This window comes from Leptonychotes weddellii, chromosome 11, assembly GCF_054177405.1.
Source record: "Leptonychotes weddellii isolate Sample4059 chromosome 11, ASM5417740v2, whole genome shotgun sequence".
Classification (NCBI taxonomy): Eukaryota; Metazoa; Chordata; class Mammalia; order Carnivora; family Phocidae; genus Leptonychotes; species Leptonychotes weddellii.
The window spans coordinates 51,756,222-51,784,133 of NC_138379.1; the positions used below are offsets into that span (position 1 = coordinate 51,756,222).

At 49.9% G+C, this 27,912-nt stretch overlaps 1 protein-coding gene across 12 annotated transcripts in view; it reads right to left on the minus strand.

The window, feature by feature from the left end:
* TENM4 (teneurin transmembrane protein 4) overlaps positions 1-27,912 on the minus strand; it is a 711,025-nt gene that overhangs the window by 214,634 nt on the left and 468,479 nt on the right. For all 12 annotated transcript variants that reach the window (XM_081798927.1, XM_081798926.1, XM_081798930.1 and 9 more), the window contains one exon: positions 9,094-9,349. In XM_081798927.1, coding sequence (XP_081655053.1) covers positions 9,094-9,349 — 256 coding nt within the window. The remainder of the gene's footprint in view (positions 1-9,093; positions 9,350-27,912) is intronic.

The window sequence follows — 27,912 nt, forward strand, 5'->3', positions numbered from 1 at the left end:
GCTACCTGCAGAGAGCTAGCTTTTGAGTCCAGCCCTGCGAGGGACCTTCCTGCCCACTTTGACCAGGTCTTGGGAACCAGAGAACCCAAATTCAAGTCCCATTCCTGCCTCTTTCTTGCTGTGTGACTTTGTGTAAGAACTGCAACCTCTTCCGATTTTACACTTCCTTCATCTGTAAAATGGGGATGATGATACTAAGTTCACAAAGTGGATGTAGGGCCCACAGAGTAATGCTGGAAGAATTTAGAAGGGCTGAACAAAAATTACTAATGCTAATTGATGTATATTAGTAGTAATTTATGTAGCATGAGTACTAACACTAAGAAATATTATGAAAGTACTAATGCTAACCTACTCTACGTCCACCGTATCTTATTCATTGTTCTAGAACACCATATTATCTAATTACTCCCCACAACAATCTTACAAAGTCAGTGCTATCATCTTTGCTTTGTAGGTCGGCAAAGCAAAGGCTCAGAGAAGTAACTTTTCGAAGGTCCTATCACAGAGTAAGCAAGTGGCTCCGCCACTTCGAAAAGTTGAAGGGTCTGTCTGACCCCAGAGCTCAGGTCCCTGGGCCTCATAACGCTGTGTCACTGCTCAGCCTGGGGGTTTGTCCCCCGGCCAGCCTTACAGATGGGAATGAGGAGGGGCTGTAAATACTTTCCCAATGTGTCATTTCATGAGCGTCCTCGGGGACAGTGAGAGCACAAGGCAACACTGTTTAGCAGCCAGAACCAGTGAGTCCTGCTGTGGTGGTGGGGACCTCCCCTTCCAGAGAGGTCTGAGCTGCCTGGTGCCCAGGCTGTTCTGGTGGTGTTCATGGTCCCAGGGCCTCGCACAGTGTCTGAGGGGAACTGCAGGGGTGTGGAAGCCCTTCAGAGTGGCCTCATTTCTGCCCCTGCCATTGGGCAGGTGAGTCTGTCTGAGCATTCATAAACTGGGATGATCTCTTCTTATGGAAGCTACAATATAATTTGGATCGCGCTACTTCTCTGCTCACAACCTTCCAATGGTTCCCTGAGAATAAAACCATGGTCTTTACCTGGGCATACGAGATCTGGCCCCCTGCTACCTCTCCAACCTCACTTTCTGTGCTATATATAGACTGGCCTCCATGCTGTTACTCCAAACAGCTAAAGCCTTTGTTGTCATTTGCTTGAACGGCCTTCCCCCAAATATCTGCATGGGCCATTCCTTCCCTTCTCATAGCTAACTGTAATAGCTCCCACCCTGCTCTTCCTCAATTACCCCTGGCCCCTTGCACTGCTTTAGTTTTCCACATAGGCCTAGATGCACGCACGCACACACACACACACACACACACACACGTGTTTTTTCCCTATTGTAATTTCAGTCCTGTAAGGGTAGAACTCTTTTTTTTTTTTTAAAGATTTTATTTCTTTATTTGACAGAGAGAGAGCACACATGCACACAAGCAGGGGGAGTAGGAGAGGGAGAAGCAGGCCTCCCGCTGAGCAGGGAGCCCGATGTGGGGCTCGATCCCAGGACCTTGGATTGTGACCTGAGCCAGAGGCAGAGGCTAAGCCAACTGAGCCACCCAGGCGCCCCAAGGGTAGAACTCTTATCTGCCTTGTTCTCTGCCCATGTGTCCAGAGTCTAGAAGAGTACCTGGTACACAGTGGGAGACACTCAATAAATATTTGCTGAATACTGTGAATGACGGGTATACAAAGGGAAGCATATCACAGGCATAGAGTTGGTGTTTAATTGAGGCTTGCACAGGTGTTTTATTATTATTTCCCCAATTGCCTCTAGTTCAGGAGGGAATTTCCAGTCTTTCCACAGTCCATATGGCCCACCCAGCCTGAGCAGGTCCTTACCACCCCTGCCCAGAGGGCCCAGAGGCAGTGGGAGCTTGTCCCCGGGCCCCAAAGCTGGTTGCATGGCACTCTCCCAAGTACGCCTGGGAATCCGGCCTGCATCGCTAGGCTAGGACTGTGCGCTCAGACAGTCACATGTGAACCTTAAAACCCAGCAGAAACAAATAAACATATTCAGAGAAAAAAACACATGAAGGGTTAAAATCGAAACGTTAATAGTGGAATTTTCCAATGTCTGGATCAAGAGTGGTTTTTATTTTTACTTCGATGATTTAAAGGGAGACAGCAGGCCATTCTCTCCTAAAAGGACACACCTATTAGGACAAGGGAAGAGGCGGTGCGCCACGACAGAGGGTTTCTGGAGTGACGGACTGCATGAGACCCCCCGAAAGAGCTCCCACCCTCACGCCAACTCAGGCGTCCGGGGGGACACTAGCACTCGCTGAAAATGCTGCCAGTTCAGAAGGCTACCACTACTTTCAAATACCCCGTTCTGTACTTCTGAAACTCAGTTCTGAGTCAGTTGGACCCCAGGTGATTGCTGAGGAAACTGAGGCCCAGAGAGACAGGTATTTTGCTCCCACGCACACAGCAAGTCAGTGGCAGAGCTGAAACTAAAACCCAGGCATCTGGACTCCCAGTTCAATGCTATCCCCTCAATTTCCTGTCCATCGCCTGCTCCCAACTCTGAGGTTCCAGTTCTTCTGAAAAACAAAAGCTACGAGCGTTTCCTAATGGAGACCCTAGCTGCTGAGGCCTCCTTAGGTCACAGTCGTGCACAGTCTCCGGCTCACTGCGGCTGGGAACTCCGGGATGGACGCTGGAGTCTCGTGACCCTCACACCGGTGGGTACTGTTCTCATTTTCAGATACAGAAACTGAGGCCCAGACAGGCTGAGTGACTGCCCAAGATCATACAGCAACCAAAGGGTAGGGGTGGGACTCAAAAGCACATCTCTCCGACCTCACTGCCCCCCACTGCCTCTCGGGAAAGAGGGGCGCAGTCCCTGGAGGGGGGCACAGCTAAGCACAATACTGCTCCTACGGCTCTTTTTAGCGTGGGGAGGGGACCAGCTCCCCTCTAAGCCTCAGAGGAGGCCACGGGCAAGGCCCCCGAGCTGCCTGAAGCAGGGGCTTCCAGTTCCAGCCCGGGGCCGGCAGAGCTCGCCTTCCAAGGACAGAACAAGTAGCTTTTGGGAAGGAAGTGGCTGGAAAGTTGCAGTGCCCAGTCCTTCAGACTGCCCCGCTCAGCAGCCCATCTTCTCAGCATGAGCCTGCTGTCCTGGCCCGTGCTTCACCCTCAGAGCCCTGGGACAGCCATGCGGTAGAGCAGGCCAGGCATTGCGCCCACATTCTGTAGCCGACAGCCCCAAGGTGTGCAAGGCGTCAGAGATTTGGCCAAGACCACAAAAAGACTTAGTTCTAGGGCTAGCATTTTAACAAATGAATGAACAAAGAAACAAAAAAATGAACTGGGTCTTCCAGGTGATAGTGATCCTTGTAAAAGGCCAATCCTATAATGTTAACTACTGGCCCCTCCCTTCTGCCTTCCTCGGGCCCCATGCTCACAGGGAGAAGTACAACCTTGTCTTCCTGTAACTCCAGGCCCTCCATTGCTGACCCTCACTTACATGCATCTCCATGAGGCCCCCCGCCCCCCCACGTCTGAGCCATCTCTCCAAGACACTAAGCTCTCTCTGTGCCTTGCACAGCTGCCCCTCATCCCAGGATTCCTTTGTCCCCTGCAAACTCCTACCAATGCCTGTCTGAATAATCAAGAAGGTGGCACTGGAGAATGGCTAGGTGCATGGGCTCTGGAACCAGCTGGCCTGGGTGGGACACGTACTGGCTGTGGTTCCTGAGGCAAGTTACTTCACTTTCCTGTCTTCAGATTCTTCATCTCCAAAGTGGGGATGATGATAATCTTCCTACCCGTGCAGAACAGTTACCACAGCCATCCTGACTGTTATCCTTCGAAGGGCCTGCTTATAAAGTCGGCCCTGGGCTGGTATCTGGGAACAGAGGTTTTTCGGAGCGTTCTAACCATTAACTGATGAGTAGCTGATTCAGGGTCTAAACTGTGTGTACAAACAATATGGCTTATGCTGAACATCGGCTTCTCTTCTGGGAGTTTGGAATTTGGGCCTTTGCCAGGTAGGAGGTGCCGGTGTGACCAGCCCCCAGTAGAAACCCTGGGTGCTCAGTCTCTGACGAGCTTCCCTCTATGGAGCCCCAGTAAAGGCCCCATGAGTGCTTGGTATGATTGTTCCTTGATGCCCCCATGCAGAGGGAGCCACACCCTCCTCTCTGCTCAGAGCATCCCCCCTCACCCCATGAGTCACAGTATTATCCAGAGTGCCATCTTTACTCATTCACTTATGGGTCTGTCTTCCTTACAAGGCCATGAGCTTCTTCTTGGACTGTGGTTGTGTTTTCTGCAGGCCTATGACTGAATCACCAGACGACAGGGACGACTGTCCGTCCCAATTTCCTGCAATGCTTAGGAGTTGGCCTGGCCCACTAGAAGGTGCTGTGTGCTATTCTGGGAACTATACCAAGCCTGGGTTGGTGACCACCAGGACGGCCTCCCATCCCTGAGGGGTGGGCAGGGCTATTCCCCAAATTGAGCAGGACCACAAAATGGGCCTCAGGCTCCCAAACCAGCCCTGGGATCAGATGAGCTAAAGCAGGGGTCTGGCAGACTTGCGCCCTGGCTTCCCCTTCATCTGACAGGAGCCCGACAGGTTATTAATCAGATAATCCCTATGAAATCAATTAAGCATTTGATGCTGCAGAGCGTGAAGAAGTGGACCAGGGTTTAGTGGACCCTGAACACATGGATCCCACCAAGATGGACCACAGATGCACCTGCAGGCCTCAAGGCAACATGTGACTCCTGCTCTAGGAAGCACAGGGAGGCCTGGTCTTCCCCCTGCAGACTCCATTACCCCTGGAGAGGGCCAGAGGCAGTGGGTTAAGCAGGTCCTCCCTGCCCTTCTTTCCTTCCAACATGAAATCTCAACCCCTCCTGGTTATTCTGCCAGCTCTTATGCTATTTGCTCAGCTATTTACTTTTGACTCTCCACACGACTCAGTTTGACAATCAGAGAAGGGCCTGTGACAGTTTCTCTGGCATCAGGGGGCTCCCCATTCTCGTGGGGCTTGGTAATAGCTGTTGACAACAAACCACCTCAACTAGGCCCTGCTCTCTTGGGCTTCTAGGCCTTCGATGAGGCTGTGCAGCCCTCATGCCCTTCCTTCTTCCCAGCTCCCCCTGGGGACTCCTACTTGCTGTCAGTCCCACGGCACCAGGCCCACTGGGAAGTCTTCCCTTTGGCCCACTCAAGTTATGCATAGCTTTTTATTCATTTGTTCCATCATTCATTCATTTAGCCTGCGTTAGTAGTTTTCCAGCACCCATCATGTGGCAAGTCGTGTTGCCTGCCAAAAATCCAGAGGCATTAAAACTGATTCACTGTGTGTACCTCTATCACAGCATTTGTCCCACCGCAAGAGTCTGTGCTCTTACACATACTGCCTGCTGGGCACACAGTAGGCACTCAGTGAGTATTTACTGAAGGACAAGCACTACATGGTAAGCAGTTGAGCACGTACTGTGTGCCAAGACATTTGCAGACAGTATCGTATATAATCGCTACAGGAGCCTCAGGAGGCACTACGGTGGGTTGGAAGTGGCTGAAAATCCTTGGGCACCTCTCCCTTTGAGAAGTGGGGTCTGTTGTTCCTCTCCTGGAAGCTGGCTGGCCTAGGACTGCTTTGGCCAACAGAACAATGGCAGAAGGGACGCTATACCATTCCAGGCCAAGCCTTTAAGAGGATCAGTGGCTTCTGTCGCAGTGCCATGGAGCTCCAAGCCACGGAGTATGAAGTCCACTCCCCGCTGGGAAGACTTGGTGGAGAGGCCCTGAGACCACAGTAGAGGGTGAGGGGCCACTGAGCCCAGCTACCCAACCGTCTTCTGCAAGGCTCCGGCATGTGAGTAAGGCCACCCTGGCTCTTTCAGACTGCCCAGCTAACAGCTAACGCCGCTGACTGACCCCCACTGACACCACGGGGAGACTGGCCCAGCTAGCTCTTCCTGAGCTCCCGCCTCACACCGCGAAGTATAATCAACTGGTGGTTTTTTTAAGCCACCAAGTTCGACAGGCATTTGTTATGCAGCAAGAGATAATCACAACAGGAAGTTACTAATATTTTCTCCCTTTTAGAGATGAAGAAATGTAAGGTCTAGGTCCACAGCTAGTGAGCAATGGGGTGGGGATTGGAGCACAGGATGTCTGACCCTAAATCCTGTGATATGAACAAGTAGCTTCAGTGAAAGGACCATCACTTATGTTCTCAGAACATCAGGGCCAAACTTCCTTCTCCAAAGTAGAGAAAAGGTACAACCTGCTATTTCCTCTCAACTCCTCTGGTGAGTAGGAGCCCAGTAAGTATTTTTTTGTGACTTTTTTTCTTCACAGGGTTGATATGGGAAGTAGATATGTATGAAAAAAATGGGAAATCATTTTTATAGTATGTCTTTTCATGCCAGGCACTGTGCTTTATGTTTCTTACATGATATTTCATTCACTTCCCCCCAGTCTGAGAGGCATGAATTCTTATCCCACATTACACAGGGAAATCAAGGTTCAGGGCTATAAATGAACTTGCTGGGCCAGGAAGTGCTAAAGCCAAGACAAGAATCCAGGTCTCCTGACTCTAAAGTCTGCTCTCTTCCTTACGTCACCACGCTGGTCAAAATTACCTGTGATTCCATCTGCCAGATGTGACACTGATCTCTCTTAAACGTTGTTGGTTTTGTGCCACCAACCAGTAAAGGTCAGTATTAAGGTCCAGTACTCTGTGTTATCCATTGTATCAAGCACCTCTCCCAGTTTTAAGCCATCTTCAGATGCACAGAACTCTGGGGTCACAGAGAAGGCCCATCTCCAACATTTCTTCTGGTTTTTTTTTTTTTTTTTTTTAAAGATTTTATTTTTGAGAGAATGAGAGAGAAAGAACACATGAGAGGGGATAGGGTCAGAGGGCGAAGCAGACTCCCTGCCAAGCAGGGATCTTCTGGGTTTTTAAGAATAGGTAGGACTTTGCGAGACCCAGAAGTGAGGACGAGGGCAACTCTGGCAGAGCGCTGTACGAGAGCACGTGCAAAGGCATGGGGGATGAAGGGGATGGGCATCTGGGGGAAGACTGATCCACAGAGATGTATACTCCTATACACGTACACATACTGAACATTCAATATGTATATAATTATATCTGTACGGACTTATATAAAAGAGTACAGATGAGCAGATATATGCCAGCATGTTAACAATGGTTACCATTTGGTGGTAGATACATGTGATTTTTTCTTTGTTCCTAAGTGTTCTGTAGAACATTTATTACTTGAGTGATAAAGCATAAAAGAAAACAAAGTTCCCTGTGGTCTATGCATGGGTGTGGGAGGACAGAAGGTCAGAAAGGCAGGTGTCAGCTGGCTGATGAAGCAAGAGAGGTCAGCTGGGACCACCTCGGCATCTCACACTAGCCATCAGGAAAACACCTGCTGCTTGGCCTCTATCTTTCTCTCCCTTGAAAAACCCGGAGAACCACCTACTTTGCTCCTAAGTGAGAAAAATGAACATCCAAGAGGAGGGAGTGGCTACTGGGTTCCATGCAAAGAATCAGAACCATCGATTATTTGCTGGCTTCTCTTAGCCACGTGCAGTCATTCAATAAGCACCCTGGAAATAATGGAGATCTGATTAAGCTACCCTGGGTGGGATGATGCAACTCTCTCACTGAGGAGAGCGAAGGAGGCACAGAAGGACAACTCACACCTGATTGTAAAGGATGTCAACAGAATAATATTAATTAAGAGACTGGGGGTGAGGCAAGCTGGACTGTATCTCTGAGAAATTTGCTTCTGGAAAAACTGATTCCACAGGAGTAAAACATAAGATGGCACAAAAGGATGTTGATTTTCTTTCACTGGATCCCACCCACTCGATGTGCAACTATCACAGCCATGTGCCAGATAGTTAGGTGGGTGCACTTTCCATGGATAGATTAATTTCACATCTTTAAATGTGGGATGGCTTCTGTCCTCTCCACAGATCACGAAGAGGAGTTTGAGAAAATAAAATCTAGGTTTCCCCGCTCCTTTGAGAGATAGGGTAGAAGGTGAGGAGGTTCTAATCGTGTTGCCTGGGGCATTTCAGCTTTAGAGAAGGTAGGGAAAGGCTCTGTCCCCCGAAGTCAACAGTGCTTCTCTCAGAGTGGTGGGATTATGGGTGAATCTAGTTTTCGTCTTTATATCTTTCTGCATTTTCTGCAGTGAGCTTGTATGCCTTTATAATTATTTAAAAAAGAAAACAACTCATTTCCATTTTGGGAAAACAGTGGCTCACCAGAGGGAAGAAGGACAGCTATGGAACTGACCCTGACGGAAACCCCTAAAGGAAGCACTCTGTGAGGCTGGAAGAAGGCAGAGGAGGAGGGGGCCGGGCCAGGGGAGACCTGGAGAAGGTGGAGGTGGTGTAGGAAATAGCACTGCCCACGAGTCTCGCAACCTGGGTTCACATCGTAGCCACACATCCAGTGTCCATGTGACCTGAGCTAGTCACTGACCCTCTCTGTGAAACTCCCAAATGGGGTCACAAATCACAATACCGCCTTCTTCGTGAAGCTGTGAGAATGACATCATATCTCAAGTATGAAAGCTCTTGTAACTAAAAGTTAGTTGATGATGTATCAGTGTTAGGGATTATAGGGTTTGGGGTATAAAGGAGATAAGTCCCTGGGAGGCGAGGGGAGGGGAAGGGAGAGGAGTGGAGAGGAGGGGGAGCAGATCCCAGTAGGGAAAGGCAGAAGTGTGGGCCGCCATCAAACGCTGACCAAGGGTCTGCTCTCTGCCACCTTTACACACTCAGCTCTCATCCACGATTATAGCGGCCCCTCCAGCAAGCAGCATCCCCACTGCACAGACCAGGAAAAGGCACAGAGGGCTCATACCTTCGTCTGCGGCAGGCCAGCCCCGAACCTGGGGGCTGCTGGATTCGCAAGCGCCGGCTCTTCCTGCCCCGCGCCCCTCCCGCCACCGCCCTTCTCCCCTTCTCCAGGCCAGCCCAGAGCCACCTCTCCGAGCATTGCCCCGACCCCAGCCTCCCAGACCAGGGAGGCAGGGGACCCCCGGAAGGGCCCCGCCGCCCCTGCGGCTCAGCCCCGCCCGCCCCCCAGCCCCGCACCTGGTCTCCAGGGGGATGTTGCTGTTGAGCAGCCAGTTGTCCTGGGCGTGGGCCGGCTCCTGGGCGCTGCCAGCGGGGGGCTCTCCCGAGAGCGAGGGGTCCGTGGGGGCCGGGCTGGGGTTGCTCCTCGGAGTGAAGTTGCCCCGGTTCAGGGAGTTGATGGAGGCCGCGTGGTGCTGGTTGGGGGTGTGGGCGTGCGAGAGCGGCGGCGGCGGCGTCCGGAGGCGCGGGTGGTTCTGCAGGCCGCCCGGGTGATCTAGGGCACAAACACGCACGGTCAGCGGGGCCCCGAGCCACCGCCACGGCCACAGCCACGGCCGGGCCCCAGGGCCACGCGGGAGCAGCCGGGCGGCAACGGGCGCGGCGGGTCGTGCGTGTCCATGAGGTCGGGAGATGGCGGGCTACTGGACAGATACTTAATTGAGCTCCTACTATTTTCGGTGCTAGGGACACATCAACGAACAAAGCGGACAAAATCCCTGTCCTCGTGAAACTTAAACTCGAAAAGAGAGACACAATAAACAAGATAAAAAAAAAACTAGCCTCTGACATCACCCGCTTTGCCCCGTTTCTTTGATATTTTGGGGACGGCGTTTTTCAAAGTGTAGTCCCAGACCAGCAGCTTCAACACCACTTGGGAATTTGTAAGAAGTGAAAATTCCTGGGCCCTGCCTCAGGCTTACTGAATCATGAACACTTGGGTGGGCCCCAGCAATCTCATTTCACAAACTCCGGGTGATTCCAATGGATGCTAAAAGTTGAGAAACCCTAACTATCTATAATGGTACATAGTAAATGAAACAAACAAGATAAGTAAAATACATAGTTTACAGAGGTGCTGATAAATCAGAGAACACATAAAGCCAGGAAGGGGCCAATGGCCTGGGTGTGTGGGGTCAATGGTGAAATTTTAGGCTAAGTGGTCAGTGATGGCCTGGGTAGGGGGTAGGAGGTGAACTTTGAGTAAAGGGAGTGAGCCCAATTAAAAACCACCTGGGGGTTATTAAAAACTATCATTAACATTTATTGAGCACTTCCTATGAGCCTGGCACCATTCTGAGCCCTCTACATGTTTAAATCCAGCTGATCCTCATGACCTACTGCAGAGCAGGTGCTATTATTCTCCCCACTTTACAGACAAGGGAATTGCGATAAATCTTTTATTTACTCCCTTCAGCTACTTGGAACAATAGGTATTATTATCTCAGATTTATAGATGAAAACCCAATTTTAGGATAAAGCCCACACAGCGTCCAGCAAGCCCTTCAGAATGTGACCCACGCCTGTCTTTCCAGTCCTCCCTCTCCCCTCCGCTCCCACCACAACTTTCCCCCAAAGGCCAAGAGGTCTGCTGCAGCGACGTAGGGGCTGAAACCTCATTTCCAATGAGGACGGTCCCCAGGAGTGTGCGTGGTGCCTTCTGAAGATGTGCCATGCTGTGCCAGCAGGGGTGTCCCTTAATGGGAGGGGAGAGAAGAGAGCATGGGAGCCAAAACAGGCAGACAGCAGACAGCCTTGGACCAGGGAGAAGGTGAGAATAGCAGGGCCATTTGTTTATGTCCTCAGGCAGCACTTTAATGGAGACATTTGGAGCCTGGGACAGAAGCCAGCAGCAGAAGCAGCCTCCTGGGCTGGCTGAGTGTCCCTCCTACCCTTGGACTTTCAGGCTGCTGGCTGCAGGCCAGGGCACCGAAGCAGTGAGAGGGACCGGACCACTATTGTCCAGTGCTTATCAGGAGGCCAGCAGAGAGGATGACCTAGCCCTTGCTCCATGCCCCTCCCCCGACCCCCCCGGAGTCAACCTCCTCATGGCATGTTTACCTAACTGACACTGATAGGTGCTGCGGCGAGCACCTTCTATGGGTCCTTTTACAGCCTGAACTGCGCGAATGCTCACAACAACCCCCAGAGGGCAGTAGTATCATCAGTCCCACTTTATAGACTAGGAAGCTGAGGTTTGCAGAACTACGAAGCAGTCCTTATTAATCCAAAGCCTGAATTCTGTCTACCTAATCATGATGCCTTTGCATCAAACACAGACACCAGCTCAACTGTCTCAGTCCATGGCCGAAGGCAGGAAACCCCCCCTCTGTACAGACGGCAAGCATCTGAGGTCTGGGTCAGGACAGGCTGGCCTGCAAGCCTACAGACCTCTGCTTTGTGACTAAGTGGGGATGCCAGGCTCTGGTAAGTCTTTAGAACCACTGCCGAGAATCCTGAAATAATGAGATTTTAAAATATAAGACCACTGGTCATAGATCTAAAAAACTAACTTCTAAAAGGAAATTCTCCTATGAGGATAAGGAATGTCCTGGTCTGAATCCTCTCTATTTTTTAAAGCTCGGCTCAACTGATAACTCCTCCAGAAAGCCTTCCTTGATCTACCCTCCCCAAAGTTCTTTTTTCCTTCATTGAATGCTAACAGCCAGTAACCTGGACCACTCATCTTTTCCTTCTCCTTACAGTTGGCATACTTATATCCCCATCTTGCCTCTTCTGGTAGGTATAAAAATCCCTATTCCCTCCGTGCTGGTGATCACAGGTCCTACAACTGACCAGGTGCTCAATACAGGTTTATTGAGCAAACGGCTCTTGTGAATGGCTTGGGCAGTCTATCCAAGAGAACAAACCTAGTGTGGAGGACATTTGTGCGCAAAAAGTCATAGCAGATCTCCCTGGGCTCTCTAGAGCACGGGCCTATACAGCCCTTTACTGACTCACCTGGATGCTTCAGGTGGGTCCTTTGTCCCCCTTCCCTACCCCTTCCATGCTGAGAACGCTAGGAAAGGGGACTTTGAGGTTTCCCAGGTTCCCATGGGAAAAGCTCTGTGTTTTGGGACTCACGACCCCAAAAAAGAGACATGACCTTCCTAAGGGGCAATTGTCTCCTCTGGTCTGACTGGAGTCTCCCCTCTACCCCTAATGCCAAGAGGGAGGAGAGAGGGGACAGACATAGAGGGTCCTTCTTTTCTCCCCTTCCCCCTCTCCAATTTGGACTCCTATCTTGAGAGGGAAACTCGAGTTCACTCATTCAGCATTTCCTGAGTGCCAGGTCCGGTAAACCGGGTGTCGGGAATACAGTGGTGAACGAAATAGAGATGGCCCAAGAGAGGCGCAACTCTCTGCTGGTTTCTACAGAGTGGCTGGGTGGCCTCCGGGAACTCACTTCACCTCCCTATTCCTTGGTCTGTGAAAGGGGGTACACAATCCTCCATCGCCGCTCTCTGGTGGATGAAAAGGCACAGCTCTTGTTCAAGTGCCAAGTACTTGGGCTTCCAGTGCTCCCTGAGGGACGGGACCGCGTGCCATGCATCTCCATATCCCTCGTCAATCTTTACAGAACGTGGGGGGAGGCCACAGCAGATTAGCTGGGTGCACTCCTTGCTTGCACGAGCAATAACCTCTCTCCTGCTCCCTGCGAGTGGACGCATTGGTACATTTGCAAAGCTGTGCTGTAAATTCCAATTTATACCCTCTTTTCACAGATAGAGCCTCCAAGTATATCTCTGAATCGAGCCCAGATATGAGTCATTTTTACTGTTCTGCTGCACACCTCTGTTAGTAAAGGCCACTTGCTTATCTGAGTTTTGCAAGCCTGGTTTTCCATCGACTATTTTTGCTTCCTACAAGTTCTCAGATATATTTGCAGTTGCTGCTTCCCTCCGACACCTCAGACATTTTTTTCCATTTTATATGCACAAAAATCGTGAATGTTGAAGCCTCCAGAAGCAACTCCCTAAACCGACATCATCATGGAGCTTCTTCAGGATGCCCTTCCAAGCAGGAGGTAATAGAAAGAGACTAGGCTTTGATGTCAGGCAGCCCTGGGTTCAAGTTTTGGCTTTGTCACTTATAAGCAGTGTTAAGAGGTTAAGTTCCTTAACCTCTCTGGAGCTTCAGTTTTCTTACCACGAACTGGAGATACTACCTACCTTCCGGGGTTGTTATGAGAAGTAAATGAGATAATGTACATAAGGTGCTTATTAGCACAGTGCCTGGAATACAGTAATGCTAAACACTGGTAACTATTAATTCCACGGTTACGATAAAGGCATGCTGAATGAATAAATTGTAAAGTGCTGAATCATCCCCATGATAATCACTCGACAGCATTTACAACAGGGGTTCCAAGGCAAAAAACCTTGAGAGAAAAAGAGCAAGAAAATATCTAACAGAAATGTGCTGTTCTTCTATTGCAGCTGAATCTTATTCTGGACTGCCCTCTGGCTTCCAGGAGCCCTGGTCTCAGGAGGGTGCCTGTAGTTCAACATGCAGATCAGAAGTGATGAGAATGACTGCAGCGTGACCCTCGGGACAAAATCAGACACATGGGGGCTCCATGTCTTTGAAGGGCCCCTTTCGGCATCAAATAAGCATATCAGAGCAAACCAAGGTGCTGCTCTGTCCTGGGTTCAGGTGCACTCTAAGGAGAAGGCCCTCGAGGTTGTTCAATCCATCAGCAACACTAAAGAGCCCTCTGCTGTGTGCAGAGACTGGATGAGTTTTAAGATGAGGATGAGCCCCAGCCTTGGCCAACAGCCAGTGTCTGGAGGCGTGCTGACGAAAGGTTTAAGAGCAGGGCTCGGGAGTCTTCCAGACCCAGGCTCCACCCAGGCTCTGGCTCTGATGAGCTACATGATTTAAGGCAAGTCCTTTAACTTCTCTGAGCCCCTAATTCCTCATCTGTAAACTGAATATATAATAGTAACAGTAATAAAAGGAAGAGGAAGAGGAGGGAGAAGGGCTACTGTAGACTGGAAACATGGCGGTCCAGAGCTGAGACAAATAGATCCCTGACTTTGAGCTGCTCGCAGTCTAGTAAAAAAGCAGACACTCGGATACTACACACAATGGCAATGACGATGGGATTGCAATAGTTAACATTTACTGAGTACTTACAATGTGACTGGGTCTCAGTGTTCGAATTATTTAATCCTTACGATGCCCCTGCAATGAAGGTACTAGGATCATTCCCCATTTTGTAGAGGAGGAAACTAAGCACACAGATGGTAAGCCGTTTGCCTAAGATTACACCACCACTGAGTGATGGAGCCGGAATTTGAACCGGGGCTGTGGGGCTCCAGGGCCCACGCTGTTAAACACCCTGCTGTGTATATATTAAGTGAGTTGAGTCCGGTAAAGCGCTAATGTCAATGCCTGTCACACAGTTAGCCCCCCACAAGTGGTGGCTCCCAGGATTCTTGCTAGCTTTCACTACAGCCCTCTGGAGCTCCATGGAGCCCCGAGGCAGCTGCCAGACCGACTGTTGGGGCTGGGGGAGGCTTCGGGAGAAATGACATGCGACCTGTGTCTAGCGGGCACGTGTGAGGGGTTCGGAAGCCTGAGAGAAAGCCAGCATGACCCGCTGGGGCCCGTGGATGAGCAGTGTGATGGCTGGGAGGGGCAGCAGCAGCCTGCGAAGAGGAGGCACCGGGGGGCGGGGGGCGGAGGTTGCCTGCAGGTGCCCCTGAAAGAACTTGGCCTTTCCCGGCAGGGTGAGAGGATCCCTGGTGGGCTTTAAGCAGGAGAGTGCCGTGATCACTAGTGTCTGAGGATGATTTCTGGTGGCCGGGTAGAGGGTGAGCCAGGAGGGGACAGACCACAAGCCGGGCCCAGGCTGACTGCAGGATGCCTGCCCGCTAGAGAGGCTCCCGCCGCCTGGGTCATTATTCTTTTATGAGAGCACACTCAGGAGAAAAAGGCATGAACTTCCAGGGCTTTGGCTCAGGCACAGAATTTTAATGTGTCAACAGCCCTGCGATTGAAGGCCAGCCGTGGCTCTGCGCAAGGGTGCCAGGCTGGGTGCCCACAGTCAGCCCCGCGAAACTGCCGGCAGGCGCCCCGAGGTCCCCTTGCTCTGGAGTTCAAGGCGACCCAGCGTGCACTGCAGTCGTTCATCGGGCCCTAAAGATTGTCAGATATGAAAGATGATGGTATTTAATTACCATAAAACACAAAAACTCCAGCTGCCTGCGAATGCCAACAGGAAGACTTATTTGGCTTCCATTAAAATGCCATCGAGCACCGCTAACTCGGGACGGTGATGTAGCAGTGCTGAGAGCTCAGCTAATGAACCTTGGCCTCCACGACCAATTTGGAGAGGCCAGAAAGCTCTTTGTCACCGCAGTCGGCAGCCGGGATCTGATGGCCTGACTTGCAGTCTCAGCGCTGCCTCCTTCAAGCTGTATAATCTCAGACAATTGATGTAGCCTGCATTCTAGCTTCTTCGTCTGTCAAATGTATATGAAGGCAGCTTGCAAACTGTGTGGTCCTATGTAAGAGTTGGAGACAACTCTCATCATCATCATCATCATTATTATTTAAAGATTTTATTGAGAGAGAGAGAGAGCATGAGCAGGGGGAGCGACAGGCAGAGGGAGACGCAGACTCCCCACTGAGGAGGGAGTCCAACACAGGGACGCAGGGACTCGATCCCAGGACCCTGGGATCATGACGTGAGCCGAAGGCAGATGCTTAACCAACTGAGCCACCCAAGTGCCCCTCACCATTATTATGATTAGCTTAGCCCAGAATGAATACAGACCGTGAAGTCCAAAATGGAACCACCGGTCTGAGCATGAGGCTAAGGCTGACTTTTTGTTCCCTCCGTGAACAAATGCTTTCTGTTCACTTTCACTGCTGTGAGGCTCTTTCTATGTCATGGCCAATGTGCAGCGTTTAGAAATGGTACTTGGCCTGAAAGCCCAGGTGGACTCATGGCAGGGAGGGTCCAGGGAAGCTGAGACAGTAAGCAGGAGTTTTTTTTTTTTTTTTTTTAAAGATTTTATTTATTCATTTGAGAGAGAGAGCGAGCAGGGGGAGGGGCAGAGGGAGAAGCAGACTCCCCGCTGAGCCGGGAGCCCTACATGGGGCCGAATCCCAGGACCCCGGGATCATGACCTGAGCCAAAGGCAGACGCTTAAACATCTGAGCCACACAGGCGCCCCCAGCAGGAGATTTTCCAGGGCTCCCCTTCCAGTTTTCTTGGCGAGGGGTAGAAAAGGGCACCCTGAGGTCACAATGAGGCTGTTTCTGCTCCTCATTCAGTCAGGGCAGAATGCTGGGTGAGCACAGACTACGAAAGCGCTTTGCATTGAGATGCAGTGATGAGAGGACCATGTAGAACCGATGCACAAGCCTCACTGTGTGGGGCAGTGGTTCTCCAATGGGAGTGTCTGGAAGAAAGTGTTTTCTGGTCGTTACAAGGATGGGGAATCACGATGGGCATTTGGCAGGAGGGGCCAGGAAAGCCAGCACACGCGGGGCAGGCGACCCAGTGATCCTGAGGGGCGTGCGGTCCAGTCAGCACTTAGTGTAGTCCTCGTTAGTGAGAATGGGTTAACAGCCCAGTGTAGTCCTCGTTAGTGAGAATGGGTTAATAGCCCCCGTAAAACTGTTTTCTTCGCTTGCCTGCTCCACTCCCACCCCATCTGAGCTCACTCTGTGCCCTTCTCCAGCACAGGGAGCTCACTGCTAAGGCTTGCATCCCCTGGGCTCCCTTGCCCCCTGGCTTCCATGTAGGCGTGGCTAAGTGTTAGCACAACAGGGCACTGAAAGATGGGAAGAGAGCCATGTGGAGGTGACCCCTGCAGGGCAGCATGTGAGGCAGTAACTGGTCCTTCACGGCTACAGCAGTTTGGAGGTAGAGTGGTCTGGGAAAGCTTCTAGGAAGAACAAGAACTTGAACTGAGCACAGAAGTAGAGATAGGGAAAGGGCATTCTAGCCAGGGAGCAAAGGCCCATAGGCTGAGAGCTTCAGGCTCCTTAAGGCAGCAAGGATGGTATGGGGGTGAAGGAGAGCAGAGGGAGAGGCTAGAGCCCACCTGTGAGAGCTGGGGGTACCTCTGGGAGCCTGGAGCCAGAGGGGCAACTTTAAGGATGCTTACGGGGCTCACTCAAACTTTTGGCCTTTTAATAAAAGCCAAATGTTAGTACTCTAACCAATATTCTAACCAGAACCCCCAGGCTTCATTAAAATGTACATGCGATTCCTCATCCAGCACTGAAAGCTCTCCTAGGGTGCGACTGAGGGTGAGGGACATCCTGATGCCTTTGCCTACAACAGCTGAACAGAGGGTCAGAGTACCTGTCAGACAGAGCTATTTATACATTGCTCTCGGTTCCCAGGGTCATGGCAATTTACAAACTAAGTCCACAACATCAGGACCTACCTTTCTAAGTGTGTGTACGAACACCTTGGCTGGGCCACCACTGAGCCTGGAAGAACTGGCTCCCAACCTACATTGGCCCCAACTTCATTCTTCGGCATGTCCCTATCAGCCACTAACTGCTGTGTGACCTCGGGCAAGGCACTTAACCTGGCTGAGTTCTAGCTTCCCCAACTGACAAGTGGTTGGGAATCCGCTCCATTTTGAAAATCAAGACTGTATGATTCTTGGCAGATGAATCTGGGGCATTTGTTGATGAGCAGCTACTTACAAAGGATGTGCACGGCAAGTTGTGTATTGGATTGTGCTGTGTGATTAGGCACCAAAGAAGGCAGGAAAATGGAAGAAAGAGGAACATAGTGCTTCCTTCCTCCCGCCCTCTCTTCTTGCTTCCATTCCTTTTGCGAAGGTCACTCTGCACAGGCCTTGTGTTTGATACCAGAGACACAGGGGGACCAGACAAAGTCCCTGCCTATAAAATTGGAGAAGGCCACCTGCAGCCACAGGGGAGATTTTTTTCTGGGTCGTGGCTTTCCCCCAACTTAAAGCTGTGTCCTGGGAAAGCTTTCTGGTTGTCAAATAAGTTTTCCTTCCTTCCACTGTCACTTTCATAGCCTTTTCCAAAATAGTCTGACCCTTAAACTGTTAGGTCAAGTCCCAAATCAACAAGAAACCATATTCAACAGGTAAGATAGGAGTGTGTGCGTGCACGTGGGGGTGGAATTGAGTTCAGTGGGAGTCTGCAGTTTGTTTTCAGTGATGAGAAGCTCATGGAAACATAGTAGGTTGCATTCATAGAAGCAAAACACTAGGAATGAGGGAGGTGGTGGGCATGCTGTGCTGATTAGCTGGAGTGGGTCCAGAGGAGGGATGCCTGGATTGTGGGTCATCCCAGTATTACAGAGGCTGATCCTGCCCTGAGGTCTCGGGAGGTAATGTTTTCCCTGGCTTCCTTGGATGGTGAAGGGTTTAGAAACTGTGTTCCTCCGGGTGTAGACAAAGGACTGATGCTGTTAGCCTGAAAAGGAGACGAGTTAGGGGGAAGGGCTTAAAGAAAGAACGTATGTCTCGGAGTCCTGGTGAAACACAGAAATGCCTGATGGTCAGCTGTCCAAGTTCTGTCATTCATGCCACACAATCCATAGCTGAGAAATCACACACGGGATTACACGGTGCTGTAGAGAGTCCTAGATTAAAGAACTGTCCCCAGCTTTGCCATGAACTCACTCCGTGACTTTGGGAAAGCCCCTTCCTCTCTCTGGGCCTCAATTTGTCTGCCTGAAAAATGAGGTTCCTTCCTCTTACAGATGATCTCCTGAGGCTCCTTGCAGCTTGTGACAGCCTGATTCCTCATGGCTTCCCTTGCCCCTTTTGGGAATTTCCTGGAAAGAAGATGACATGTAGAACACTACTGTTGCCCCCAAACAGCTAAAGGGTGGAAGGAGGGGCAAACCTATTCCTTGGGGCTTTAGGACGAAGAATAAGGACAAAGGCCAGAAGTTACCTGGAGCCACCAGCAGTCAATTAAGGAAACCCTTCTTCCTGCCAAGCTCTGCAATTGGTTGCCTCCCAAAACAGTGAGCTCCCTGTCACTAAAGCGGCAGCTTATATAGCTGGACTCAACCTCTTCCCTGCACTCCAAGCCTCTCCCACTCTGGCAAAATACACACAGAGCTAAATCTCATGCCTCCCTGCTCCCCGGCCCCCAGTTCTACCTGCTCTCCTAAGCTCCTGATCTCACCACCACCAGCTGCTGCCAGAACCACCCACCCAGTCCACCAAACCAGACCTTGGGGAGTCACCACCGCCTCCTCCCTCTTTTACCAGATTCTCACCGCTCCCACTGTCACTACACTGAGGCCGGGCCATAGCCAAAACCGGCATCCCAGCCCACAGGCTCTCCCATCTCCAATGCATTTGCCATCCGTCAGCAGGAGTGAGCTTCCTACAAGAAAACAATCTCACCACTCCCTCACGATAAAGCTTCAGTGGCTCCCCAGTGCCCACAGGACAAGACCCCTCATCATCTGGCCTGAGCCCACCTCTCCAGCGCAGCACCCACCGCTCTCCACTCCCCTCTTTAAAAAGGTGCCAAGGTTGACAGGTTAATTATAAACCACTCATGAAATTGCTCACTGCCTGTCTCACATCCACGGCTTTGCACATGCTGTTTTCTTAGGCATGAATGCCTTTCTTTGTCCCTTCACCTGGTTAACTCAGATTAGGAGTCACCTTCTCTAGGAAGCCTTCTCTGACCACCACTTTCACCCCCAGTGGGGCTCAAGGCACCTCTTCTGGGCTCCTCCAGCCTCCAGAGCTCATCCTGAGTTATCATACTTTGTTTGCACATCTGTCTCTCCTACCATACTCTGAGCTCTAAGGGCAGAGGTCTTATCTTAACGTGTCATGGGCTGTGAGGCTAGAAGCAGATGACTCTTCTCTCTGGGGTGCATGGCAGGATCTCTCACCCACGTGCTGCCACTGATTCTCAAGGGGCATGGTGTAATTGGGGTACTCTGATCTTTCTCTTTAAACTTGACCTGATGTTCTCCAAACTGCATGGGAAAGACAGCTGATCACTGAGGTGGATATAAACTCTTTATATTTTAATCAACAGTCGAAGATGCCATGAAGAGATGAAGAGGAAATCATGACAAGGACTCTTGAGGCCCCCACGGGGAAGAGCCCACTTTGTTGAAACTGATGTCAGCACGGAAGGTCAGGGCAGTTTATGAGGCCATTTTCCTAACCCGAGCCCTGTCCCCCACCACTGCGTGGCCTCGCAGGAGGCTGAATGCCAGCACACGGACAGGTGAGTTCTCATGAATTGTGTTCATGTGCCTCCCTGCATTGTACATTGACCAGGAATTTTGAAGAAACTGCTTTCTCTTGGAAGACACGCAGACATGATAGATGGAAGCAACAGGCTGCTAGAACCCACTAGAGTTGTGGCACCGTGGTTAAGTGCCCTGGCTCAGGCCGCTTCGGGTTCAAATCCCACTCCCCCACTTACATACTGGTCGCACTACAAACCTCTTCTGGATCCCAGTTTTCATGCAATGAATCCCAGTCAAACAACACAGTGGCCAAGAAGCCGAGAAGTCAGATGGAACTGAGTTTGAAACCAGGCTCCACCACTTCCTAGCTCTGTGGCTTCCTGAAAGCCTTGATTTCTTCATCTGTAAAATGGGGAGACCAGCACCATGTACTGCTTAGTGTTGTTTCAGGGATTTAAGGAGATGGTGCAGAGAGTCCTTAGCACAGTGATTGGCAAACAGAGGGACTCAACTGAGGTTAACTATTAATTCACTCTCTCAGCTCCTTAGAATTACATCTAATTACAGTCCCCTTAGGGGGGATCTTCAAGAACTGAGATCTTATCTGTGCTTGGTCTTTCCTATACCTTCAGGGGGCTTCCCTGTAAAGGCTATTAAGCTCATCTGTAAGTGTTGAATTAAACTAAATTAAGCCCTTGTCTATGTAGGTCTGGGAACCAAGAGGTTGTTGGGGGGAAGAGAATATTTAATGACAAATGATGATGAGCAGGACTCATTTCATCTTCAGAGTAACACCATAAGGTCGGTCTTAATTTCCCCATTTTACAGACAAAAAACCTGAGTCTCATAAACCTGCTCATGTCTTTGTCTACGAACTTTTTCAAATTTTTTGCAACAATGGGATATCTCGGGCCCTAGCATCTGGAACAACTTTATTAAATGTGACATCTTGGTTCAAAAACAAAACAACAAACAAAACAAGAAATATGCCCTTGGTCACACCACTCAGGAAAGGATAAAAGCCATGATCCCAACGCAGATCTCCGCTCTTTCTACCCTTGATGCCCCCTAGAGGCAGAACAAGAAAAAATAAATTCTGGAGGACTTAAGCTGTATGTATCGGGCAATTTATTAAATGCAAAAACATCCAATATATTTTTGTTATGATTAAACAACAATCATATCAATAGCTACATGGATGAGGGGTTTTGGGGAGCACAAAAAGTTTTACTGTTTGATAACACACCATAACCACAACCCGAAGAGGTAGGTGTTGCTATCCTCCTTTTACACATGACTAAACTAAGGCTCTTCAAGGTTATGTGGCTTGCCCATAAACAGACTCCAAGCCCAGTGCCCTTCGCAGCCTCTAGATGCCATATGCAAATGCCTCCTACCTCAAACAAAGAACACCTGCCCAACCCCAGCAAGTCTTAAGAAGCATGGTGGCCGCCACTCAAGTGGTCTTTACATTCTCCCTCAGGCCATAAAAGGCCGCAAAAGGCCGCACTTAGGGGAAAAGGCAGAAAGTCATCCAACTAATTATACAGATCACAGAGATGCTTTTCATCATTTATGACATGATCGCATGTGGATGTTCCTTTTGATACAAGCTCAGGAGATCTTAGGCAGGTGTTTCATCCATCAATGTCCATAAACCAAGACATAATAGAAACGGGTAAAAGGAATGTGTCCTCCTGAAGTCCTCTGCAAAGTGTCCGGCTCAATCCCCAGGCCACTGAAATGTAATAACAGTACTAATAATGGCCTCAGAGTATTGAAGGCCTACAGGGCAACTACCTACTAAACTAAGCATCTTTATTTATTTTTTTATTTTTTAAGATTTTATTTATTTATTTGACAGAGAGAGACACAGCGAGAGAGGGAACACAAGCAGGGGGAGTGGGAGAGGGAGAAGCAGGCTTCCTGTGGAGCAGGGAGCCCGAGGTGGGGCTCGATCCCAGGAGCCTGGGATCATGACCTGAGCCGAAGACAGACGCTTAACGACTGAGCCACCCAGGCACCCCAAGCTAAGCATCTTTAACCCACTTGCCCCATCTTCTCTTCACCAGAGTCCTCTGAGGTGTAAGAGGACAAACACCGCATCGCGTTTGGCCTGTAGCCTTGAGAGCCAGACAGCCCGGGTTCGAATCCTGGCCCAGCCGCTTTCTAGCTGTGTGGTCTCGTACAAGACACTCGACTCTTCTCGTGCCCCACTTCCCTGACTTGGAATACGGAGATGCCACCCATGTGGTGGCTGGGCCGACTGGTGTAAGGTGCGAAGAGCATGCCCGGCACGTGGCCAATAGTCACTAGATGCTAGCTATTACTATCTCTATTTTACAGAGGAGGACACTGAAGCTCCGAGAATTTGCTCGTGCTCCACGGCTACTCAACAGCAAGACTGGGGTTCAAGTCTACCTTCAAGCCCCGTGCTCCGGATGGTGATGGCATATACCTGCCACACCCCACCTTGCCACGCACCCAGCAGAGCAGGTGCTCCCGGAATGGCTTTATTACTATTATTCATACTTGAGAATGCCTTCTTAAGTGCCACCCTCCTTGTCAGTGCCCTCCCAAGAGCACTGACCCCCAGCTCTGGCCCCTCCTCTTGCCATGGCCTCAGACACAGCTCACCGAGGAAGTCCCCGCGGCAAGGGCATAGACGGGCTAACGTTATTTCCATGCAGAAAGTGTACAGAGGTGGGCGCCACCTGGGCTCATTCCCCAAGCCAATTCTTCTCTCTCAGCTGTGGAATATTTTATTTTTCCAATTTCAGAATCTACTTAGGTTAAAAAAGAAAGGCAGAGAAATCCAATCAGCCCAGCTCAGGTTTGCAAAACAAATAACGCAGCCACCACAGAACCTTAATCCAAGAGTTATATTCATAACCACAGTGATCACTGCTCTGCCTAATTTATACAGCCCAGGGCCTGCTAAAGCAAATGTCTCTTGACGACATAGGACACAGTGCAGAGACTCACCGACACTGCTGAAGGGGTGTAGATCACCAGGCCTGGCATCTTGAGGAATTGGAAGCAGATCTGGATTTGGAAGCACATCCCCCAGGAATTCCGCCCATGCCCTAATGTCATATTCCATTTTCTTTTTCTTTTTTTAAATAAGGAAATGGAAGAAGTAAACTTTTGCCTGGCTGCTTCTTTTGTTTTCTGGGGGGAAAAAAATTAAAATAGAAAGGCCAGACTGCCTCAGTGTCCTGGAGAGGCAACGTGCTTCAGAGCCTGGCTGATATGGGTTTGAGTCCTGCCTCTGCCACTCACTCGCTGTGTGACCTAAGCAAGTGACTTAACCTCTCTGAGAGCATCTATAAAACAGAGACAATTATACCCACTCACAGACTGAAAACAGAATGAGAGAGCAGTGGGTTTCCGACTAGACCATGGCCCTTATATTCCCAATGCCTAGTCCATGTCCTACTTTATTGGAAGTCTAATATAAATGTTTATTGACGATGCCTACAATCCTAGTGTCCGTGTTTACTGAGCGATAACTATGTGCCAGGGTCTGTGCTAAGTTCTTTGCATAGCATGATCTTATTTTATCCTAAGAGCAGACCTGTAAAGTATATGTTAGTATCCCCTTTCCAGCTCGGAGGTAACTGAGGCTCTGAGAAGTTAGGACACTTGTTCAGAATAGCACAACTCATAGGAGGGGGAGCCATCGGGAGTCCAAGGTCACAGTGGCAAAGCCAGGATTCAAACCCAGGCCTGATAACGCTACTTCTCTGTCCCACCTCCTCTTTCCACAGCACACACCAAACTTCACACATGAAAGACAGCAGATTCCCAAGGCCAGTGAGTTCCCCTTTCTTTCTCCTTTGGACTGCTTATATTTTGGGATTCCTTGGGGCAATTCAGAATTCAGGGTAATACTTCAAGATACTTAGAGGGATTAAATCACCATTTCCAGCCGACACCTGTTGGACATTTGCAATGATATTGCTCTGTGTTAGTTCCTGTGGCTCCCCAGATTTCTGGACTATCATGATGAAATCAAAGTGAGAAATCAGACACTCCCGAGCGACTCGGGGGAGGGACAGTGCCCACCCAGGCACCCAGGTGAGTCTGATTCGTGCCCTGCCCATTATCTTAAGGTGGCAGGGTGGTCGGTAGGCCTGGGTCCTAGTTCCAGCCCTGCCATGATCTCGCTGGCATGTGGTCCAAACACCCCACCTCTCCGGACGTCAGTTCCTTCCTGTCAAACTGCAGCAAATGCAGTGTTGGGCCTGATTCATTTGCTCAGTGAAGATTTCTGTTAGTTGTTGCCAAACTCTTCACTTCCAGAATCCTATTAATAATCCCCACTCAATTACTCTGCATTTTGGAATATTTCATTTCTCACACACGCTATATTCACTAACGAATCATTAATGGGTTTCCCATTTTTAAAAATCAAACCCATGTAAAGCTGATACTCAGAATTTCTGATAGGACCAAGATAATTCAGTCAATGGATCCCTAGTACCTGGCCCATTGCTGACATGAAGTAGGGCCTGTGTTTACTGAATGAATGAATAAGTGAATGAATGGATGGATGGATGAATGCTTGATACCAAGCAGAAGAGCACCAAATGTTGGGAAAATATGAAGTCAAAAGGACCTGGATCTAAGTTCTAGCTCCACCACTGACACGCTGTTGATCTTAGGAGAAGTCACTTAACTAACTAAGGCTCAACTTTCCTATCTCTGAAAGGAAGACAGTTAGACCTATCTTAAAGACCACTGTAGAGCTGAATAATAATAATAATAATGGTAAGGAACGCACTGTAGCTAACACATATATAGTGCATACTCTGTGTCAGGCACTGGTTTAAATGCTGTATATGTATTAACTCAGTCTTCATAATAACCCTATGGGGTACTTACTATTATTATTCCTGTTTCACCGACGATGGGAAACTGAGGTATGAAAAAGATATTGTGGGGACGCCTGGGTGGCTCAGTCGGTTAAGTGTCTGCCTTCGGCTCAGGTCTTGATCCCGGGGTCCTGGGATCAAGTCCCGCATCGGGCTCCTTGTTCAGCAGGGAGCCTACTTCTCCCTCTGCCTGCTTCTCCCCCTGCTTGTGCTCTCTCTGACAAAAAAAATAAATAAAATCTTAAAAAATATATATATATCATAGTAAAAAAAAAAAAAGATATTGTGGAACTTGCCCAAGGACAGACTTGTATCATAGAGACAGTATGCTAACCTACGTGGTCTGGTTCCAGAATCAGTGACCTTAATCCCTCCACTCTACTGCTTGGGCAGGTCCCGCCAAGTGCCCAGCACATGGCATGGTAACTCCCATGCTAACTGAGCAGAAGCCCTAAATGTTGGCCCATGCAGCCTCACTGCAAGATGCTAAGCACATTTTTCAACTGGGCTTTTTATAAGAATGGCAGTTACCCACAGCACCCCTACATTTTCATGCTCTGTCATGCCCAGGAACCAGTTGGGATTGAGTATGAGGTGCTGTCAGAGACTAGCTCTGCTGGTGACTGTACCACAGAGACCTTAGTTAGTGGATGGGAGGAAAAATGAGGCAAGTGCTGTCCACTTAGCCTCCATTTCTGGAAGACATGCAGGATTCCTCTTGCTCAAGGCTTGTTTCCTTCCACCATGCCTTCACCTCTTTAATGTACCTATGTGGCTTTTGCTTGTCTGGCATCCCTTCTTCTTCTTCTTTTTTTTTTTTTGAGAGAGAAAGAGGGAGAGAGAGTGCATGCACATGCATGAGTGGGGGGAGAGGCAGAGGGAGAGGGAGAGAGAGAATCTTAAGCAGGCTCCATGCTCAGTGCAGGGTCCAATGTGGGCCTCAATCCCACGACCCTGAGATCATGACCTGAGGTGAAATCAAGAGTCAGATGCTTAACTGACTGAGCCACCCAGGGGCCCCTTCTTTCTCTGTTTTGGGGAGCCCTACCCTCAGACTCTGAATTTGGATGGAATTGGCTTCAGGGTGGCCAATGAGAGCACCCCCATTCCTCCAGGCAGGGTGTCTAATTCAGGCAGGGCCATGTGACCCTGGTCAGGCCAGTCCATCTCCGGATTTTGCTGGAGCTACGGGGGGGGGGGGGGGGAGGGGGGGGTGGGGGGGGAGAGGCACTCTTTTACCTGGTTTACAAAGCTGGTAGCATATAAGCCTGGAGGGGTTCCTTTTATCAGATGGGGATGCCTGCGTAAGAATGAGGCCAAAGCAAAGAGAAACAAAGTCAAGAGACAGAAAAAGATTCAGAAAGACATTATTTGAATGCCTGGATCTAGTTGCATTGATGCAAAAATGATCCCCTGGACTCTTTAGTTATATCACCCACTACATTTTGACTTTCCTTGAAAAACCCAGGTGGAATTGTTTTCTCTCCCTACATCTGGGAGTTCTGTCTAACCCCCTCCAGTGATTTCTCAGCCGGGAGTGCCTTTCCTAGCTCCCTCCTCAATCATGAGGTTGAAAGTCAACCCAGAGACCGCAACACCACATCAAAGCCCTTCCATACTCTTCAGACAGACCTGGCCACACCCTTCTGTAAACCTGAAATCACAAAGTACCTGCACTTGCACACCCAGTACACCAGTGTGTGTGCACGCGCATGTCCCCCAGCGATTGTGAGCCCTGTGGGGTGACTTCTTCGCCCCATGTCCCTTGAGCCCAGTGCAGGGCTTGCCACATGGTAGGAGCATATGCCCTGACATCACCAACATTTAAGCCAATGATCACAAACATCCCCTCTAATGAAGAAAGAATGCTCTGTTACTATCAGGAATGACCATTTCCACCTCAGAGGAAAATGTCCTGTAGTGATGGCTGGATATTAAATAATGGGAGAACATCCACTTCCAGGTGGCAGAGCATGATCTGCATGGAAATGGGAGCAGCTGCAGTGCTGAGCCCCGAGGCAGGGAAGGGCTGTCTGCTGGATCACAGTTCCACAGTTCGCCGCCTCGGTCAAGTTCTCGTCCTCCCGCTGCATTACTCATGGACGCTGTTACTAATCACGCTTACTCACATTGATTTCTTTTTTCTCCCCGAGGATGAACTACCTCATCCCTCCCTAATCTAATGGCTGAAATTAGGCAAAAGCAGCCATCTGATACATGTTAGGCATCACCCCAGAAAGGAAGTCATCAAACAAGACATTACAAAAAACCTTTTAATGTTTCCATCCTCTTAACTGCCCGTGCAAATCAGGCAGAAGGATTCCAAGTGGAGAAAAAGATGCTTGAAGCTGCAGCTGTCACGACCCTTCCTTCGGCGTCGGGTCACCCAGCGAAGGTATCTTTGTGCTGGGCTCTTCTCCCCTGGCAGCGAATGCTGAGCCTCCTGTGAGTCGGGCACCATCCATGTTCTGTCATCTGTGTTACAGCATGGGGAAGTTTGGTCGCCACCATCCTCAATTCACAAATGAGGAAACTGAGGCTCGGAGAAGGGAAGGGAGTAGCCTGTAAGTGGTGGATTCAAACCTAGGACTAGCTTGACTCTACCAGCTCTTTCTACCTCTTTCTTTACAGGCGGTCTCCTTCTGCCTCTGCCCAGTGCCACCCATCGACACCGGAAGTTAATGGGATTCAGGAAAGCTGGAAACAGCCAGTCCTGTGAATGCTGGCATTTTTAAAAATATATTTTTTAAATTTTTTTGTTTATTTTTGAGAGAGAGAGAATGACAGAGAGAGAGAGAGAATGAGAGGGGTGAGGGTCAGAGGGAGAAGCGGGATGCGGGACTCGATCCTGGGACTTCAGGATCATGACCTGAGCCGAAGGCAGTCGCTTAACCGGCTGAGCCACCCCGGCGCCCCAACGCTGGCATTTTTATAACGCATTGGGTCCCATCTATGCTCTGTCATTACTTAAGCCTGTGGAAGAATGTGGGTGATGCG